At 37.7% G+C, this 19,919-nt stretch overlaps 1 protein-coding gene across 9 annotated transcripts in view; it reads right to left on the reverse strand.

Moving 5' to 3' along the window:
* Positions 1-219: 219 nt before the first annotated feature.
* Positions 220-19,919, reverse strand: part of RUFY1 (RUN and FYVE domain containing 1) — a 41,474-nt gene continuing 21,774 nt past the window's right edge. For 6 of the 9 annotated variants that reach the window (XM_043490591.1, XM_043490590.1, XM_043490593.1 and 3 more), the window contains 16 exons: positions 19,546-19,663; positions 18,346-18,447; positions 17,014-17,137; positions 15,898-15,959; positions 14,274-14,339; positions 11,272-11,341; positions 9,996-10,097; positions 9,412-9,528; positions 8,461-8,628; positions 6,598-6,695; positions 5,367-5,486; positions 4,353-4,482; positions 3,244-3,338; positions 2,853-2,901; positions 2,544-2,630; positions 220-727 (listed from right to left, as the gene is read on the reverse strand). In XM_043490591.1, coding sequence (XP_043346526.1) covers positions 584-727; positions 2,544-2,630; positions 2,853-2,901; positions 3,244-3,338; positions 4,353-4,482; positions 5,367-5,486; positions 6,598-6,695; positions 8,461-8,628; positions 9,412-9,528; positions 9,996-10,097; positions 11,272-11,341; positions 14,274-14,339; positions 15,898-15,959; positions 17,014-17,137; positions 18,346-18,447; positions 19,546-19,663 — 1,652 coding nt within the window. In that variant the 3' untranslated portion in view covers positions 220-583. The remainder of the gene's footprint in view (positions 728-2,543; positions 2,631-2,852; positions 2,902-3,243; positions 3,339-4,352; positions 4,483-5,366; positions 5,487-6,597; positions 6,696-8,460; positions 8,629-9,411; positions 9,529-9,995; positions 10,098-11,271; positions 11,342-14,273; positions 14,340-15,897; positions 15,960-17,013; positions 17,138-18,345; positions 18,448-19,545; positions 19,664-19,919) is intronic. The other 3 variants (XM_038414463.2, XM_038414459.2, XM_038414462.2) reach the window with 1 other exon arrangement.

Genomic DNA, 19,919 nt, shown 5'->3' on the forward strand with positions numbered 1-19,919 from the left:
TTTGAAGTATATCATGAAGGCACATTGATTTATACATGTAGAAGGTTGACTGTTTTTCCATGTTCAACTTACTTTGTTCACATACAAAACTGTACATAACCAACATAATCTAATCTGGAGTATATTAAAAGTGAGTAGTTAGACTAGAACCATGAAGCTACAGTGTGCAAAAAAAAAAAATAAAAAAAATCAAAAAAAAAATCACTGATTTGTTTCAAGGAGGTCAGATGTACAAATGTGAAGTACAAAGTTTTAAATAAAGAAAATAGATTTTTATAAAATTCAGAAAAGTGAATTCGCACTTCAAAGTTTCAGCATGTTGAGCACATTTTAAATTATATGATTTTTTATTTCTCCTACTTTATTTCATTATGAAATATTTTGGCAAAATATTAGCTTTCATAATTCCTATAAATATCTTTATACATCTTTTAAATTATTACTTGACCTGTTCTAGAATGGAAAGTGTTGAAGTCTAAAGAGATGTTTTCTTCTGAACAAGGGATACTGGAATTCAGATTTTTAAAAAAATTCATGACTCCTTCTCCAAGCTTAGAATGGTCCTCTCGAAACAACTGAAGCATTAGGGAGCAGTAGATGAACATCTCTGAAGCAGTAAAGTGTGACATGTATCACAAACACGTACAGGTTTAGGGTAGGATGGCAGTGCAAGTTCATTGCTGGAACAAGTGTTGCAAAAGATGTCACCACAGTTTCTACAGTGATGCTAGAAGACAGTTTAAAACAAAATTAGGGTTGAGTAAGCACAAACTGTACAGTTTAATCTTTAACTACAGCAGGCTATTGGCAAATTGTGATAAGCTCCTGCTAGCACCAGCCACTGTTTCCTGAGCCTCCACCCAGGGCTGTCCCTAGCTATTTTGGTGCCCTATGCAGCGGGGGCTGTGTGGGGCCCCAGGCCTCTGCGGGAAGTGGAATGACCCGGCCCCAGCCTGCTCCGCTCCCCTAGCTCCCAGCCGAGCTGCTGGCGAGTTCCCCCCTCCCCCCAAGCCTGGGAGCCAGGGGAGTGGAGCAGGCTGGGGCCGGGTCACTCCACTTACAGACAGTGAGTGCAGGGTCAGGCCTGGGAGTGGGAAACCACCCCCCCCCAGCACTTGCTGGCAGCACAGCTGGGGCTGGGTCACTCCACTTACAGACAGTGAGTGCAGGGTCAGGCCTGGCTGCAATCTTCAGGGGAGTGGGGATGGGGCTGGGGCAGGGACTGGAACAGCACATAGCTGTGCAGGGCACCAGGAAATTTCCTGGTGCCCTGTGCAGCTGCGTGCTTTGCATATGGGTAAGGACGGCCCTGCCTCCACACTCCCCACATCAAGGCTCCACTTCCTTCCACATGAGGACTACACAGAATTTAATCTGGAGACTGTCATCACAGCTGCTTAGCTAGAAGGGGGTCATGCATCTTGAGGCATTCATTCTTTCAGGAGACTAAAAAAATGCCTTTTAGCACTTCCAGTTCTTGCTGGTTAGAAAAGGAAACCACAAAGGGAATTGAACCCAAGTTTCTCCAGGGCAATGCAGTGCACTACCAGAAAGCTACAAATTCCTGCTATCAAGCAACATCTTCATTGACAGCACACACAAGACTCTGTTTTATGCTAAATCACAGTTTTTAGAAACAATCACCTTTTAAACATTTTTAAATAACTTGTTCTCTCTTCCCCCTCAGGTTAACAGGATAGTGTTACTCAAAGTCAAGTCAACTTTCTCTAGTTAGTAATGTATGACAAGATCTGGAATTAGAGGCTTTTAAATACTTCTTCCCTAGCAAAATGAGCTGTGATACATTAGAAGGGTAGATGACTGGTGCCTCTCCATACTGGGCAGGGGGCACCAGCTAAAGGGTAAGACATGTGACCTCCCCAATGCGAGTCTCTCCCCCCTTCCCCCCACAGCCCAGGGTTCTTGCACTCTCCCCATCCCCTCCCCATGTTACTGCAGGGGGGCCTCTGTCCTCCCACTGCGCTGGCTCCCCTGGCATGTTTGGCTGCTCTGCCTAGCAGCCAGGCCCTGGAGCCACTCCTGGATGCTGCCCAGTGCAGCACAGCAGCTGCCTGGGAGAGTGCCTAGCTGCGGCAGCAGTGGGCTGCCTCCTGTCTGGGCTTGGCTTCTGGGAAAGTGGCTGAGGGAGTTCAAGCTGCCCTGCCCCACCCTCCCTGGCATGCTCAGAGTTGGCTCTTGTCCCTAGAAGCTGAGCCTGGGGAGGGAGTGGTGGCAGCCTGCTCCCTGACCAGGCTCAACTTCTAGGGACAGGAGCTTAACTGAGCATACCAGAGGGGCTCCAGCTTGGCCACTGACCCCAGAAGCTGAACCTGGGCGGGGGCAGCCTGCTGCTACCGCAGCCAGGCGCTCTCCCAGTCAGTCAGGACACTGTGCTGCACTGGGCAGCATCCCAGTCAGCGTGGATGGAAGAGGCTCTGCCCTGCTTCTCCCCGCCCGGGCCAGCTGTTGGAGGGACACTTGACCCTTTGTGCACCTCCCACGAGTCGCCAAAAAAGGGTATTCTTCATAGTTTATCCACTGACCACCACTACCTTTCTTCTTGAAATGGAGAACTCCTTCTCACATTGTTTACAGTGGGTTGCTTCATCATCTTTTAGCCAGGTATGGCCCTAAAATAAAAAAAAACAATCACATATGCAAGAAAGATCAGTTATGAATTACTTGGAGAGAAGATTTGAAATTGAAGGTGGTTTGGGCTGCAACACTTGGAATTTCCCACAGCCATATTCTAAATCATTTCACTCAGTTTTAAGAGTTATCTGCAGTATGAGGTCATCTAAAATGAAATATGTACAAAACTTAATTGACATTTTTATAAAAGTGTACAGTACCTTTAGTGCTTTATTTACTTCTTTAATATCTTCCATCTTCAGTTTGGATCTGGAAAAGATAAATTAAGAATTTACTTCTCATTTTAACATGAGATGACTATTTATAGAAAAAATGCAACAGAGTTTAGCTGGAACTACAGGGAGGGGGAAAAGAAAGTCCCAATCCTGCAACCCTTATGTGTGCAAATAGTACCACTGCAGTGAATGGATAAACACACATGCACAAGTTGCCCAAACCTTGTTATATACACTTTCTCCATACTCATCCATCATTTCCTAAAACTAACACTTTTTATGTAACTGGATGCTCTTTAATTGTTGCATATGTTATGAATTAGTTTGAAAATCCAACCTCATTTAGCTACATAGTTCTTAAGTTATTGGAACTTACTGGCTAAGGTGTAGTCCCATTTCTTGTAGAGCTTGTTCCTGTTCTTCACAAACCTTCTCTAACTGCTGCTTCTCATCTTGCAATTTTCGCAGTTCCTATAATTAACAATTCAATGCTCTGAACAAGAACATGAATGCTGAGCATCTTCAGCACAGTGTGAAGAATTAGAGGGTGTTTTGCAGCTTTAACAAAAAAACCCCCAAAACACAAAACCAAAAACACACCAAACATTTGACCTTGTATAACCTGTGTCCTAGACAATCAGCCCAACATGCTGAGGAATTTAGGGTAGATTAGCTTCTCTACAAAGAGAGATACTTTTAGCTATTCTTGGACTTTAGGATCTTGCTTTTACTATGTTTATGTTAATAACCTGTTCACATCCAAATGGTATCCAATTTACGTATTGTAGATCATGGGGAGGTTTTTAACTGATTATACAAATACAAGGGAGGTGAAGAGATCTTTTTCAGGCCTCTGCAATCTCAGAGTAAGCTACCATACATGGCATAAACCAACCAATCCACCAATGGTGCAAATATTATTCAGTCAATATGCCGTGCACACATCTCTTATTCTTTACATTGCCTTAGTGCGTAGGACCCCATTGTGTTAGGTGCTGTACAAACACAGAACAAAGAGACTGTCCAGGGGCTTACGTTCTTAGTAACATATGCTTTGCTCCTCCAGGCACTTAAAATAAATACAACAAATGCCAATTGCACACAGGGGAGTGGGTTGCTGCAAGTCAATTTAAAGAATGCTGATTTGTAGAAAGTGATTTTAAGAAGCACAGAGGATTTGAAAACTTGTAAAATTAGTCCACTCTTTTTAGTTTTTAAGTTTTAAATATTCACCATTGAAACTTGGTTATATCATCAATTCACCTTTCTTTTGTAATATGCTGATCCCAAGCTCCTATTTGCATTTTCCTGCACAAAGTTAGTCGAATTGTTGAACATTTTCCTGTACCCACTTTCACAAGTGGGCAATGGGGGGGGGGGGAGTTTATAAAAATAAATTAACTATTCAAGCAAAGGTGGGAAATACTTGCATAGCTTCTGTTGACTTTCCATCCTAACCACTTTTCATGCTCCCAATGTGCTTACCTTTTTCAACCCTTCCATTTGTTGCAGTTCTGTTTTTAGTAGACTAGTAGTATCCTTCTCTTGGTGTAGCTCTCGTTGCAAAGTTTGTCTCTGTTCTTTTTCAGATTTTAACTCCTTCTCCAGAATTGAGCTGTTAAAAATAATGTTGGTTGTAACAGGCTGTTTTTACGAAGAGTTTTAGGAAAAAGAAAGGACAGGAGCACTTGTCCAATCCAGGGCAAAACTGGAAACATTGTTCCGGGAAGGGGGAAGAGACATGTCTTGACAGTGCAAAGATCAATAATTATGTTAAACAATCTTTTCCTTTGGTCACAGCAAGGAAGGGGCAGCCAGGACAGTAGGTTTCAGGGGTTGTGGAGTTTTTATTCAGTTAGGTGTGTATTTGACTGCTTACGTATAAATAATTGAACATATAAAATGTTACAATTGAGAGTATATGCACATGTACATAGCCCCATTAGTGAAATCCTGGAAAGACTTCAGTAAGAATCAGTAGCACAATGGGGGATGCATTTGGTATTAAATTCCAGACCCTTTTAAATCAGCAAGAGATTTTTTCTTTATTTGAACACTGACTCAAAGTGAATCAGACCAGGTTTGAGAACAGGATGAGTCCTGGGGAGGAGCAAGATAGCATCCCATAAATCAACATGTCACTTTGCATCCTTTCCCATTCTTTTATCCGAATGTTTTCTATTAAGACTAAGCTTTTTTGGTCTACTTTTTTGTCTGCAGAGGATCTAGCACACTCCCTGATGCTAAATAAGTTAATCATCCATAATCTTTTGTTATTAAAGGTCAAAACATGCAAGTTTAATTCATTTATTAATAAATCCACTAACCATCTTACCTGTGTACATACACAAAGTTAATGATTGCAAATAATTTATCATCCATAAAAAAACTAGTTATCTATCACTCTTTGGCACTAAATAGAGAAGAAACACAAATCTTAAAACAGAATTAATTTTTCTTTATATTAAGTATTATAGAAGTAAAAAAAAAAAAAAATACCACTGATTGTCCAGCTGGGAGAGTTGTTGCTGTAGAGTCTCAATCCTGCCACCAAACTCTTGCTTCATTTTGTTATTTTTTCCTTCTGCTACTTGCCTAGCCTGTTCTGCATGCTGCAATCTAATGCAAAATAAGGCATGCAATGCCTTTATTAGAATCAATGCACAAAAGTATTACTTAAGTATGGACAATACTTTCCTTTAAAAAATTCTATTGCACCCATTTGTCTACAGTGGTAGAACTGAGAATTTGAATGCACAGCAATAGGACATTTAAAAAACAACAGTTTCTGTGGAAGCCATAAGCAGCCACATAGGATATATGCCTTAACTCAGCGTACATAGAATACATTTACACAGGCAGCAAGTGTTGTGGTATGGGCCAGATCTATATGTATGGGGGCAGAAAGAGAAAATGTGCACAAAGCGGAGGTCAGAGGGTGAGCCTAGATTGGTACGGAAGAGGAGGGTGTAGTGTGGCTAGTTGGAAGCTATGGAGGGTTTGGGGTGGGGGGGAAGGAGTGGAGAGGCAAAATTTTAACACTCAGTGCTCTGCAACGTGGGGAGAAGTTAATCTGTATTGGGGCAGCCACAGGGAAGCCCCATGACACTTGTCCCTATCATCTAGTTTCCTTGCCCCCTGCTCAGGTCCATCAGAATGGTCTCATTATTCAGTGCTGCCTCTGTTGTGGCCCCTGTCACAGACTGGAGCTAGGGAGGAGAGTTGTGAAGCTGGGCCAGGGAGGCATCATATGAGAACAAATGTATCCTTCTCTTAATGTACGGTTACACCAAATAAGGAGAGTAACTAATTAAGTTTTATATATTTCTATATATTTATATTTCCAGTATATGGTGATCATGTGGAAGTGCCTGAAGTTGGGAGTTCATGGTGTGTGTACATCTATTTGAAGGCAAAAGAAAGTAACACATTGATGGCTACACTTCAAGGCAGGGTGATTTTAATAGTGTTGTATAGAGTTACCAAATATTTTATGCAATAGGCAGAACAAAAAATTCAAAGGATCACATGAACTGTGGTAAACGTGGAGACTAAATTCAGCCACCTGAAGTACGAAATGGAGGGATCTTAGTCCTGATTTAATTGAAAAGCTCAACCAAAGTCTTAACTATGCAGGCACTACTATGGCTTCAATAATATGTAAGAATATTGAAAGTTCACGCAATATTCTTTTTCCAGCATTGCCTTTTTAAGAGTTTGTAAATATTACCTCTCTTCCATTTGTTTCATAGTAGACATCATCTGATTTGTTTTTCCTTCAAAAGAGGATATTGTTTCTTTTTTCTGTTGCAATGAGCTCTCTGAATTCTGTAAGAAGAAATTTGAGCAGATAATTTCACATACATTATTCTTTAATATTCCAAAGTATAACCAAAATAATAAGGTTTAGAGCCAAAGTTTAGTTCTTGAGAAAGAAAATTAAGGATATTTTGAAGAATTTGATGGAGTCAGAAGAAAACTGAAAAGGGCAAGATGTACTAAATGGTGATCTCTGTTTTGATGTACCAGAGAGGGAGTAAAGGTCAGGGAGTTGGCATAGGAGGGGTTCTTGAGATCAGGCAACTGAAGGTGGAGGAGATAACAATGGAAGATTGGGAACATTAGAGGTTGCGAGGAAAGGAAGGGGACAGTAGTTAAAGGGATATATTAGATAAGGAGAATTAAGGGGATATAACACTACTGTTGGCACACCTTAAAACAAAAAGCTAAGAAAATGAAAGGATACAACTGATTCAAGGATCCCGAGTCAGTGTTTGATTTTAATTACATCACCAGCACCAGCTGGAATAGTACTAAAGAGGTTAAAAAGTGAAAGAGGAACACCCCCATTTCTCCTTTAGGAGCCAACAGTCACACACCATCTCTCAAGTCTGTGTTAAGGGAGAAGTGAAAAAACCCAAGCAACACACAATTTTTAAAGGGCTACTTGGGCAGAATGAGAAAAGTCCTAAGAGCTATTAATTGGACCATGGTATTTCAAAAGAAGATAAATGGGAGCAGGGGGGCTGGTCTTTTAAGTAAAAATTCAACACAATCAAAAGCTTCTCTTTTTAGAAATAAAACACTCAAAGGAAATGAAGTAATCGGGCTGGATGAACATGGAGGGTAACTTAAAGAGATCAGTGACAGTGCTTAATGGAAAAGGAAGTGAAGATGCATATATAAAAGCTGAGACAGGGCAAAATGTCAGACCAGAACAGGAAGATGAAAATGTAGTACTGGAAGTAGGAGAATATGAAGAGACACAGGGTGGTGAAAATATAGGTACAATTAAAAATGAAATGAACAGATGAACAAATGAAAAAGTACCTCACTAGTGTAACTAAAGCTTACTGTTATTAGACAGTGTGTGCAAATATTCATTTGCGCCTGCAAGTTTTTGTTGGCCAACTTACACTTCTGTAACACCTTTCATCTTAATATTTTCAATGGCTGTACAGACCTCAAGGAATCTTCATAATACTCCTGAGGTAGATCAGTATTTTACCCATTTTGAGGAAACAGGAAGTATATGACCTACCTAATGTCACATAGGAAGTCAGTGAGAGAGTAGGGAACACAACCTAGGGGATTCTATTTTTCCACCCTGCAGAATGCAAGTAACTCCCAGTTTGATCTTATGGCCCCATCTGCTCCAAGGAACTGAACTTGTGGCTAGTGGCTTGAACAGAGGACCAATAGGCAAGACTCCTGGGACCCTATTCTCCCCCTGTATAGCAAGAAACTGATTTTTTTTAGTGCATTCCCTTCAGGGTACCAAATGGTATTCCAAAAGGGAATTTATATAATAATTTACAACAAAAGTCTACACAACCTACAATAAAGACACATGACATCTGGTAAGAGAAAGCTATGGAAGGAAGGTTAGAGATAAGTGTTAGGGAAGGACTTCTCAGAGGATTATTGAATAGTAAAACTATCCAGCACATATTGATACAACATACATAACAGAGTTTGCAACAAAGATATACTTGCAATACTTGTACACTTGCAACAAGGAACACGTGTATGAATTACCAAACAACAAGACAATATTTTTAGTTCTCTCCATCTACAAATTTGATACATTTACCTGGGATTTGTGAAACATCTGCAAATTAATAGCTTTAACTTCTTCCAACTGTTGGCGTAGAGCAACCAAAGTGTCTTGTTTTTCATGAGTATCTTTTTCCAGTAGTTTCATGGCAATTTCCATTTCTGTTTTCATTCCAATCTGCAGCTCCAACTCTTTCTCTAATTCCTTAGAAGGAGATTTCCTAGTTATTGCTATATAGGGCATGCATCATGTGTAAGAAATTTCTAATGTGCTAAACCTACATAAAACTTGTCTGTGTATTATGTCCAAAGAATAACGTTGAATTATTTTATATATAATGAGACAAACAGCCCAAACAACACAATAGGAGTAAGTCAGTAAGAATGGTAAGAAGGAAAGCAGCGCACAATATATTCTAACTCTCAGCATTCTGCTACTTTATTTTATTTGCAGTCCTGCTCTAGACAGTAGAACTGAATGTTTAAGTCAGCCTTCTCCAGTCTGGGTATTTCTTTCCAAGTAGAGACTGGCTACAGGAGCTGAAAGTCTGAAATGAAGCAAAGGGCTCTTAATCCAGCCAGTCCATAACAGCTGAGAGAATGCTCCACCTGAGAGGTGACTGTTATAAGTCACAACAATGCATGACCGTGCAAAAAAAAAAAAAAAAAAAAAAAGTTGCTTTTTTGCGTTGATAATTTAAAAAAAATGTTAAAAATATAGTATTAATTGTAACAGTCTAGCAAATCAGAGGAGGACTTCATTCTTAACTTTCCATGAGCTCTATGTTTTGTTTTCTTTATGGACTGTTGCTGTCCATTTGTTTGAGCTATTCTGAGAAAGATGCTTGAAAATCCACTGTGGAGCAAGGAGCCTGGATGCAAGCAATCCACAGCATTTTCTGTATTACATGCTTATGTTATAACACTAAAAATAAAGACAAAAAAACATAAATCTTTCATTTCACCCTCTGCCATGTGGTATCCTCACCATCCTAATTTTTTTTTCCTCTTTCAACTGCTTCCAGACATCACTGTACATTTCATCCAGACCTTGGCGTGATTGTTTATAGGTATCCAGTTCTATTTTTGTATCCTGTATTGTTACCTACATGAAACATTAGGAAAAGTTGTTTTTGAAGTTTGCTTGCAATTTGGTTATGGGACATAAAAGAATAAATAGCAATATTATTTTAATATAAAATAATTTCCTGTGATTGCACAGAATTGATCTTACCTCTAATCAGATGTCAATATTAAAATAAATTCTCAAAAATAAATATTAGTACTGAGGTTTTTAAATGTCCAGTGCTTTTGAAGATACTTCACCCCCTTTTTAAAAAACATTTGCAGCCTACATCTGAACAGATGTGGTTCATTATATTGTACACTATGGTACTAAAATTTTTTTAAATGTGTATTATATGAGAAAAATTTTAAACAGAAGGAACATGTTCAATACCAATAAGTTGCATACAAAGACGGTTAGCAATCAAATTAAAATTGTTTTATAATACTGAAGCTAACTGATCAGAGGACAGCCTATTTCCCATATTCTTGAACTGGATGTCTAACCTCTACACTCTTTTCACTCCGCTCACGAATTAATTCATTTTGATGTTTTAACTGTTGCTGTTCTTCCTGAAGCGAACCAATCCGATCTGTTGCTGCTGCAAGCTGGTGAAAGAAAAAAGTAAGACTATCATGATTAAGCACAGACAAGTGTGCAGCACCTGAATGAGATTTAAACATACCATTTAGAATATTGTTAGAAATAAATCTTAGTATGGTATGTTTCATAATACAGCTAAGTAAAAAATACTAGTCACTGCTAATCTTTAAAATATTGATTACGGGGCTATTTAATTTGGAGAGTTACTCATTTGTCTCTCACTTTGAAACACCAGTTTGAATTCTGGCGTAGATCATAGATGAGCTGCATTGTTTTATCATAGATAGCTTTGGGATGTACAAGGTTGGGACTATTGTGTGTTTCGTCAATATAATTGTCTTTAGGATGCTCAGAAATGAAATATAAGGCACATTGAAGGTTAGACTCAACATGCTTTGAGTGGATGACAGTGTTGTCAAGAAGGGACCATCTCCAGCAGGGGTAGAGGCTGGACTTTGCAGAATGCTGTGAGAAGTGTGAAATCAGTCAGATCATTTAAAATAATCTGTATAGGTGGAGTACTGTAGTAGGATGGGCATCCTATTCTTATTTGCAAATTTTTTTTTTTTTTTTTGCTTGGAAGCTGAAATGCGACTCCTCCTTACAACTTTTTTTTCCTATTCACTGTTTCATTTTTTGCTTTAGTCTTTCTTCTCTCTTTTAAATGGGAAATGAGAGGATGTGCTGGGGATAGATGTACATCCTGCTGACATAATTAAGGAGGCAAACGGGATGAGGTATTTAGTGCCTCCTCATTATTGGGCAAGTTTGGATTTGTTTTGTTTAGGGGAAAAAAAAAACAAAAAAAACCCACTTTTTATAAAAAGACTTGATCAGACAAATAAGTCTGCAGACATCTTGAAATCACTGGTATAACAAGGAGTCTTCTGCCAACATCACATCTAACAACCAAAACCTTCTAGGACTTTACACCATATTTATCACCACCATGGTATTGTATGTGGGAAAGCTTTCAGAGAGAGTGTTCCGACTCAAGCCAGTCCTATTAGTTCCCACATTTCACAAGCATGAAACTCACTCCAGATTTGGGGTAAAATCCTGGCCCAACTGAAATAAATAGCAAAACTCCCCTTTCCTTTTTAGGGATGTAACAATTAAACTTCCTCAGTTGACGGTATATCACATTTGTATTTTAAAAAGGTAAAATTAGCCACAAACCTCTTCCTGGAGTTTTGAATTGGTCTTTTCTAAACAATCTATCTTGCTCTGGAGATCACCAACTGTGCAACTGTGGCAAAAGATTTACATTTGGCTTTAGATAAAAAGAATGACATGTTCAGCTTTTATTAATCCTTACAGTTATATTTTTGTAACAGTCTCCTATAAACAGCAACTAGAAGGTGGAAAGGCAAAATTTCAAGCTAGTATAGATCCCCTAGGTGAGCCAACTACTTCTTTCACAAGGTGTGGGGGAGGGAAAAAGAGAAAATGTATCATCTTTACTTACTTGCGAAGACATACATTTGGAAAAATCAATAGTCTCCTACAATTAGCATACTGTCTTCATTTCTGAGGCCCCCTTCTGAGCTGTGTGCTCTGAGTTATGGTGGCCTTGAATGCTCTGCTGCAGATCTACCTCAGTTCCAGCTCCTTTATGTATCTAGAGCTGTGAAAAGGTGCCCGAACATGGCCCAGGATTTGGGTCTGAGTTTGTAAAGAATCATAAAAGCCCCACAAAACCTAAGTTATTTTCCAAGTCAAAGAATGCCTTTTCTGCTCTTTTAAACATTTAAGATCTCTTATGCCTTACATTAGTATATTGTTTTATTTGCTTTGGTACTTTTCTAGTTCAGAGCCTATACAAATGGCACCACATACAATATTATGGCAAAATCCAAATGATCTGGTAATACAAGATCAACACCATTAAAGAGCTAAATAAAACTAGTACTATGTAACTTAGTAACACACTACAGTCAGAAATTTATCCATAGTAATCAGTAGCTAATGGAATACCAAGCGGAAAGAGTACACTCTGACTAGACCAATATTGATATAAGGGTAATCTCATTATCTAAAGAGGGATTACTTCAAATCGCAATAGAAAACAAATAAACTTTTAATTCTGTTGGAGATCTCCAATGGGACCCAGTGATGTTCATCACCCCAGTGGAAGAGGTTATGTACCCAGAAAAAGAATGTAGGCTATCCTCTGTGGAGCCAATCCAGCAAAGCACTCAAAAGCAGACTAGCTTTAAAAGCATGAGTAGTACCATTCAGCCTTCTCCCACAGACTTCCTGGATCAAGGACTATTGCCCTGCCTGAAACTAAGTCTCTGATAACTATTTGTCAGAGTTCAACTGCTGATAGAATCCCAAGGTTAGTTTGTAATCCTTGGTTTAGTCAGAAAAGTTTAATACTTCTCAGCTGATTCTGAAGAGCTGCAAAGTGCCATTATTAAAATGCAGAGAAATGACTGGATTTCCTCTCCAGCCTAGTCATGGAGGATAGTTCACATTCCTACAAGTATTCTCATTTATTGTACAATTTATTTCTAACAACAACAGTATTATTAGATTCCTTTTGCAAAAGAAAGACAGTTGCCATTTTAGATTGGACTAAGATCTTTAAGTTTGGTGTGGTCTGTTTATGCAAGTCTTTCAGGAAAGAGCCAACATACTGGCTAAGAGACTTGAATATAATCTGCAACATTATTTAGATTAATTCCATTTTAGGAATGACTGACATCAATGCTTATTTTGCTTAGTCACTGAAGTTGTTCATAAACCAACACAGGGTGTGGATTAAAGACTAAGTACTGATGTAGGTGTGGTTGGATCAGACAAGAATTTAAGTTTTGTTTAAACAAGTGTAAGCTAGTCATGCTAAAAAAAAAAAAAAACCAAAACAAACATTTGAAGCAAGAGGCACAGTTACAAAACAAACTATTGAAAGATTCCTTTAATGTTTAGTCACGGTTAAAATAAGGAAAAAAATGTATTAAACATTCTAATAAAATTATAAATAAAAACATACATATGTAGACATGGAACAAATTGCAGGTTATAGATTTTTAACAGGGTAAGCAAATATGCTTGAAAAAAGGCAAAAAAAAAAAAAAAGTACACCAACCTCTTTTTTTCTAGTTAATGTTCTAAAAAACTACATACGGTCATCCAAGAACTCTCACACTGGATGCAAAATGAAGTTTAATTTTAGGAGGAGTCTTGACAGCATAATGATTAGTACTTCTCTAGGACTTTCCACCAAAGTTGCATTTGTTATACAAATCCAGTCTTGGATGCTTCCTTTATGCATTTTAATTTAAAAATCAGTGCTAAGATTATAATGAGAGCTATGATATATTTAGAAATAGAATATGATAAATAATTTTGAATCCACACTTTCACAGTAGTTATATTTTCTGGACACAAAATTTTAGGCAATACTTAGGGTTTTTTTTGTACAAGTGATCAAACTGAACAAGGTTCCTTTTCTTAAAATTACACATCAGTAACTTGAAACTTCCTAAAATCAAAGAGGACTATATTTCTGAATTAAGTGTGCATTCATATTTTGAATGTTAACTCTTCTTCTAAGAAGGATGAAAAGGTAAGATACAATCTAAAACATACCATGATCTCAGAATTGGAAGCTAAAGGCAAAGGCATTCTGCAAAAAAATTTTGATTTTTATTAAAACATTACTACTATTTGCAGGAAATTCTATCAACTGTAAGATAATTTTGATTTTCTTACACAGAAGGAAGGAAAAGATTAAAGGTTGTAAACTCACCATACAGAGTTGTGAACTATGTTCACTGCTTTTATAAGCCAATAGTACCACCTCCTCACAGGCAAAATATTTTGTTTAACAGACTTCAACTTATACTACACAGTTATTTTCCCAGGATATATTCTCTCAAGCCTCCTAGGCCAATTTATATTGCTTTTATTTTGAGACTAGGGAGTGTTAACTACAAAGCTGAAAAAGACTTGCTCGGATGTTTAAATATCCAAAGCAGAAGGGGGGGGGGGAGATTATGCAACTGATAAAAATTAGTTTCCTTTGGAAATCCACATATTGTGAAAAGAATCATCATTTAGTGTATGAATTTGTGAGCAAATTGTACACAAAAAGTTACAGGCAGGGCACAGCGAAAAATCAATGGAAAAAAAATCAGGATGAATGTTTGCGCATCCAAACAGACAGATCTTACCTTAGATGACGGTTAAGTTCTTCCACATAATGCTTCTGGTCAAGCACAGCAGTGATCCCTGCATCTCTAATTTTTAAACATTAAGAAATTTAAAAGGGTGTATTCATTTTGAAGTGTTAATCTGTACTAGACATGGGATCACCATGCCCATCCCACATTGTTGAATAAGAGAAGTGTCAAGTTGACTATCTACGTACCAGACTTTAAAATTACTTTGTCAATGCACTTAAGATAAACAATGTCATACTACTTATGAAAGACAGAAACTTGAAGAGGCAAAGTAGCAGCACTATAAGCCAAAAAACACGAGCAAGGATGAAGGAAGAGGGGAAATGCAAAAAGAATAAAACCCGCACAAGGACATGGAAACAATAGAATGCCACCAGAAATTTTAAAAAAAGGTTAGGAGTTGGTTACCAAACACACATACAGATCAAGTGAGGATGCTCTAAAGGGCAAACTTAGAGATGCTGCTGCTAAAAGGGTCCCCTGTGACAATGAGAGATTTCAGTTAACCTGACATACTGGAGCAAAGTCAGAAAAGTAAACAAAGGAGTACGGTATCTAAGTGTGTAATAGATGATGCTGTTATAATTTAAACTGTAAGGGACAAGAAGGCAAACTTCAATTTAATCTTAGGAAATATTAAGGGAAGTAAAAAATAGATATTTTGGGCATAGTAACCAACTGCATTTGATATGTCTAAGGGGCAAAAGGGAAAATAAATGAAGCACTCATTCTAAAGATGCGAAGTCAGAGCAGCTGTTAAATGACACTGTCAACTTAAAATCTAGTCAGTTTCAATAAAGTGGCTACTGACGCAGCACCTGCTCCAAGTCCACCTAGACCATTTTTATGGGTTTACATTGACCTTTTTCTCTTTGTAAATGTGTCTCCTCTGTTCACCTGTTTAAACAGACCCATGCAGAGCAGGGGAAAATGACAATACAAGGCAAAGTAAACAACCTACGAATGTAGACAGATATTTTTTCCATCAATATTTTAATTACCATAATTATGGGTGCTGCTTTACCACAAATTAAGTGGTAGAAATGTTCAGAAAGTTTCTTTTATTGGACCAACAAGCTTTAAAGCTCCACAGAATTCTTCTTTAGGTCTGTGGCGCTTGAAAAAAAAAAAAAAGTTGGTCCAATAAAATATATCATCTCCCCAACCTTGTCTCTTTCATAACCTGGGACCAACATGGCTACAGTAACACTGTAAACAAAGTAGTAGACAGCTTCCTTTATACCCCCTTCACCCACCCACCCAGACCAGTGGAAACCACACTCTACGTATCCCCCCTGTGAAGAGAGTCACTGATGTAATCTGATGTTTCCTTTAAGGAATTTAATGCACTGAACGCATCAAATGAAGTGAGCTGTAGCTCACAAAAGCTTATGCTCAAATAAATTTATTAGTCTCTAAGGTGCCACAAGTACTCCTTTTCTTTTTTTGAACCCCTGTCAACTCAGATCATGCTAGCTTAACGACCATGAGGGCCCAAGCTCAGGACATGAACTCTGATCCAGTTAGAGATGTCTCCAAGGGAGTACAACATTTGACAGTTTAATATTCTGAGTTTTCTATAAAAAGAGTAATTAAGATCTTATGCTGAACTTACTGTTTGCTATCATCACTGTTCTGTATATCCTTAAGGTACAAGGAAAAATCAATCACTCCAACCTGAAGAAAACAAGTTACACATCATTACAATGCAAGTTAGTCTTTCAAGCAGTAGTTGCTACCATTATCTAAGTTTCATTTACTTTTTACCCATTTAACGTTTAAGTTTAGAAATACAATTCTTATCCTCTGAAGCAAAAGAAGTTTGCCTTTTTATTTAAAAAAAAAGGATCAAAGTGAAAACTGAACAAAATCCATTGGATATAATTAATCTATCCTTGTCTATACTAGGAAACTGAATATTGCTGACAATTATTTTCAGTAATGATTCCCTTGAACAGGTACTGAAAAAGTATTTAAGTGTTGCACAGACAGGGCAACAGTTTCCAGTAGTGATTCAGAAAGCATGACAAACTGATATATGGCAGTCAGCAAGTCTTAACACACTTTCTGAAATTGTGATGAAAAAGGTTTTTCCATTCTGCACTAGCACTTAAATAATTTTCAATACACATTTGATACCATCTTCCATCAGAGGTAAGTTTTCTAGTGCATGCTGTGTGTTTTGTGAATTTTAGTATTGTGCTCTGTAATAGAATTTATTTCCAATGAACTTAATTCTCGACTTCTCTGTAATAATTCCATATAGGTCTTGGTCAGATGAAGTTTTATCAGAGAGTTTTTAATTTTTATTGCATCACCAACCTATACTATAGCATCACTAACCCAACTGTAATTAGCATTCAGCTGGGATTTACATAAGGTCATATTAAACTCTAACAAATTTTCCTTTGGCCTGAAAGCAGGACATGAACTCAAGCTGAGAGTAATTTTTTTTTTTTTTAAAACTAAATATCAAATTGGATTCATTTGCTGGCTGTAAATAAAACAAATCAAACTACTGGAACTTCTATTAAAGGCAACACAGGGACAGTAGGTACAGTGCTGTCATTAAAAATGCCAGGACTTCTTTTCACAAAAGCATATATTTAAATAATTTAGCTTTCATTCACTCTGTGTTCCATTTCCAGCCTGAGAGCTAAGCACATGCTGAAGTGCTTTGCTGAGTCGGAGCCTTTTGAGGTTAGTTTTCTATTTTAAAGCCTAGTTTTACCTGGGAATCCAAATCTTCTCCTTTCAAGCAAAGGTTTGCATCAAGAACATTCAGTCCAACCAGCAAACCTACAATAACTGCTCCTTCCTCCTCCATCATCAATGCATCAGGTTCATAAAATTCACTAAAAAATAATTTAGAGGAAATTCTCACACATCATGATTTCAACATCAGCAATAGCAGAAGTTCCATTTAATGAAAATATTATATAAAGTGGTATGGTAGCTTTAGATAAAGAGTAGAATGTATATGGAGCCTCACCTTATCACATACTGTAATACATGAACAAGAGTAGCCTTCAAAACCAAAAGGCAACAAATGCAGAACCCCAATAGGAAATATTTGTTTGCTAAGCATACAGTCAACTTGTGACATTCACTGCCATTGTTACTAGATTTTTTTTTTTTAATTTAAATTTAGATTCACAACCACTAGCATCTATAGCAATGCAAGATTTTGTACGAACATAACACAGAATGGCATTCAAGGGCTCGAGAGGTACCAAGCCTTTATCTAAATCAAAGATAACAGAAAATTACAATCTCTGTGTAAAGAAAGATGGTCCTTGATAAAGATTATGCAAATAAACTTCTCCAACTCTCAACTGTCCATTGTATTTAGAATAAGATTTTGTATGTACTGTTTCAGTAGACTTGGAGATTAAAAGAGCACTGGCAAAAAGCAACTAATTTAATCAATTTAGACTAAACCATATTAGGGGATGTTGTATGTCATACGTGGTTTGCTGAACAAACATTTCCAATAGTATTCCAAGGTTTTAAAGCAACAACTACATTGTATGATCTCAAAGCTCATTGTATGGGTTCCACACTACTTTAGAAAGTAGAAAGAAAGAAAGAAAGAAAGTCCACAGAACTGTGTGTTCTCTGTCAGATCACCAGACAGGATTTTGAAGAACTATAATGGCATCCTCTTACAAACATTCAGCAGTTTTACATTCTCCCCAAGTTTTGAATGGCAACGCTCCCTGCTATTTCAAGTCACTGGCTCACATAATTTATTCATTCCATGAATTTATATGCATATATTTTATTTAGTTCAATTCAATCTTGATAGGTCCAGCAAAGTTGAAAAAGAATACTCGATTCATTAATAAACTACATGCAATTTGTCCTCATTTACATTCAGAGAATGCTGTCCAGCACTTTCAAAAATTAAACTATAACCTCATCCATTGTTTTTACTTCCTGAGAAACTTAAAAATGAAAGGAACAAAGGATATTTATCTCAAAACCAACATGCACAGATGTTTCTCTTTTCTATATATAAATGGTATATCATCAAAATAATACAAATTGGGTGCATGGTTACCTTAATAAAGGTTTGTGGTCTAATAGTAATTTCAAGTAATCTGCCAGTTTCTTTTGCATTAGTGCAAGATAAAGCCAAGCTCTTCCTCTTCCTACTGCTGTCCTATGATACAATACAGAAACAAACCATTATCAAAATTGCAATAAATCAAGATTTTAAAAGCAATTTTTAAAGTATTTCTGTAATTCAGCCTTAATAAATACACATTCCCTAAAAATAAAAATGATACCAAATTGGAGGTAGTATTTTATTAAAATGAGCACAAAAATCCATGAAGAAAATTAAGTGAGAATAAAAGTGTCTTTACATCTATAGAGAAATTATTAAACAATCACGTATTTAAGTGAATGGGAAGCACCTGGTCAAATTTGGCCCAAATCAAACAAGTTTTTATTATATCTTAGACCAGTGTTTCCCAAACTTGGGACACCACTTGTTCAGGGAAAGCCCTGGCGGGCCGGGCCGGTTTGTTTACCTGCCATGTCCGCAGGTTCGGCTGATCGCAGCTCCCACTGGCTGCGGTTCGCCGCCACAGGCCAATGTGGGCTGCGGAAGCAGCAGCCAGCACATCCCTCGGCTCGCACCGCTTCCCGCAGCCCCCATTGGCCTGCGGTGGCGAACTGCGGCCAGTGGGAGCCGCGATCAGCCGAACCTGCGGACGTGGCAGGTAAACAAACCGGCCCGGCCCACCAGGGGCTTTCCCTGAACAAGTGGCGTCCCAAGTTTGGGAAACACTGTCTTAGACTAAAAGAAAAGTTCCTAGCATTATTAATTTCAATTAAAAAACTTTTAAATACAAATATTCTTCTGTAATGTTTGTAACCTAACCATTGCAGCATTCTGCTAGTGCTCAAGAATTTGGAAGTAAACCTAGTCTATTTACATCATCCAAAAACAAAGCAAGAAAGCAGACAAATGACACTAAAAATGATTTAAAATTCTCTCATTTTGAATAGTTTAAAGGTTAGGAATTTGATATATTTTTGAACAGGTAAGGAATTTTTAATATACTTTTTTAGCCTGACAGGTTCTTTTGAAGGTTGAGGTGAGGATACAGAAGTGTTGAAAACTGATATAATGAAAGACATGTAGAGCTTTGTGCTGCATTTATACACTATGTCCTTTGGCTCAGAGAATGAGATCTCCTCAACTGAGAGAGAAAGAGACTAAGTTATTACATTACCCCAGTCTTCAACTCACTTCAACTCTGGCAGATTTTTAACACTAGTTGCTATATCTGATGCTTCTGGACAAAGTTTCTCCACCAGCTCCAAAGGACCAAAAAATGACTTATTCTGTCCAATAAAACTCTTCTTGGCTAAAAGGGAAAATACAGTCGTGTTAAAAAGCAGGAAAATGACAAACTTCCTCCTTCAACTCCACAATCACAAATGGTATAAACAGAAGAGACCCTTAAAATGTACTCCATCTTACAGGCTCTCAGTAGGTACACTGAGTTCATTGCTCAGTCAGGTAATGAAAGAGACCCGATAGAGAGCATATAAGAATGTAAACAGATAATGTAGTTGATCCTAGCTGTACCTCAATATTTCCTCCACAGATTTTTTTTTTTA

The sequence above is a fragment of the Dermochelys coriacea genome, chromosome 8, assembly GCF_009764565.3.
Source record: "Dermochelys coriacea isolate rDerCor1 chromosome 8, rDerCor1.pri.v4, whole genome shotgun sequence".
NCBI lineage: Eukaryota > Metazoa > Chordata > Testudines > Dermochelyidae > Dermochelys > Dermochelys coriacea.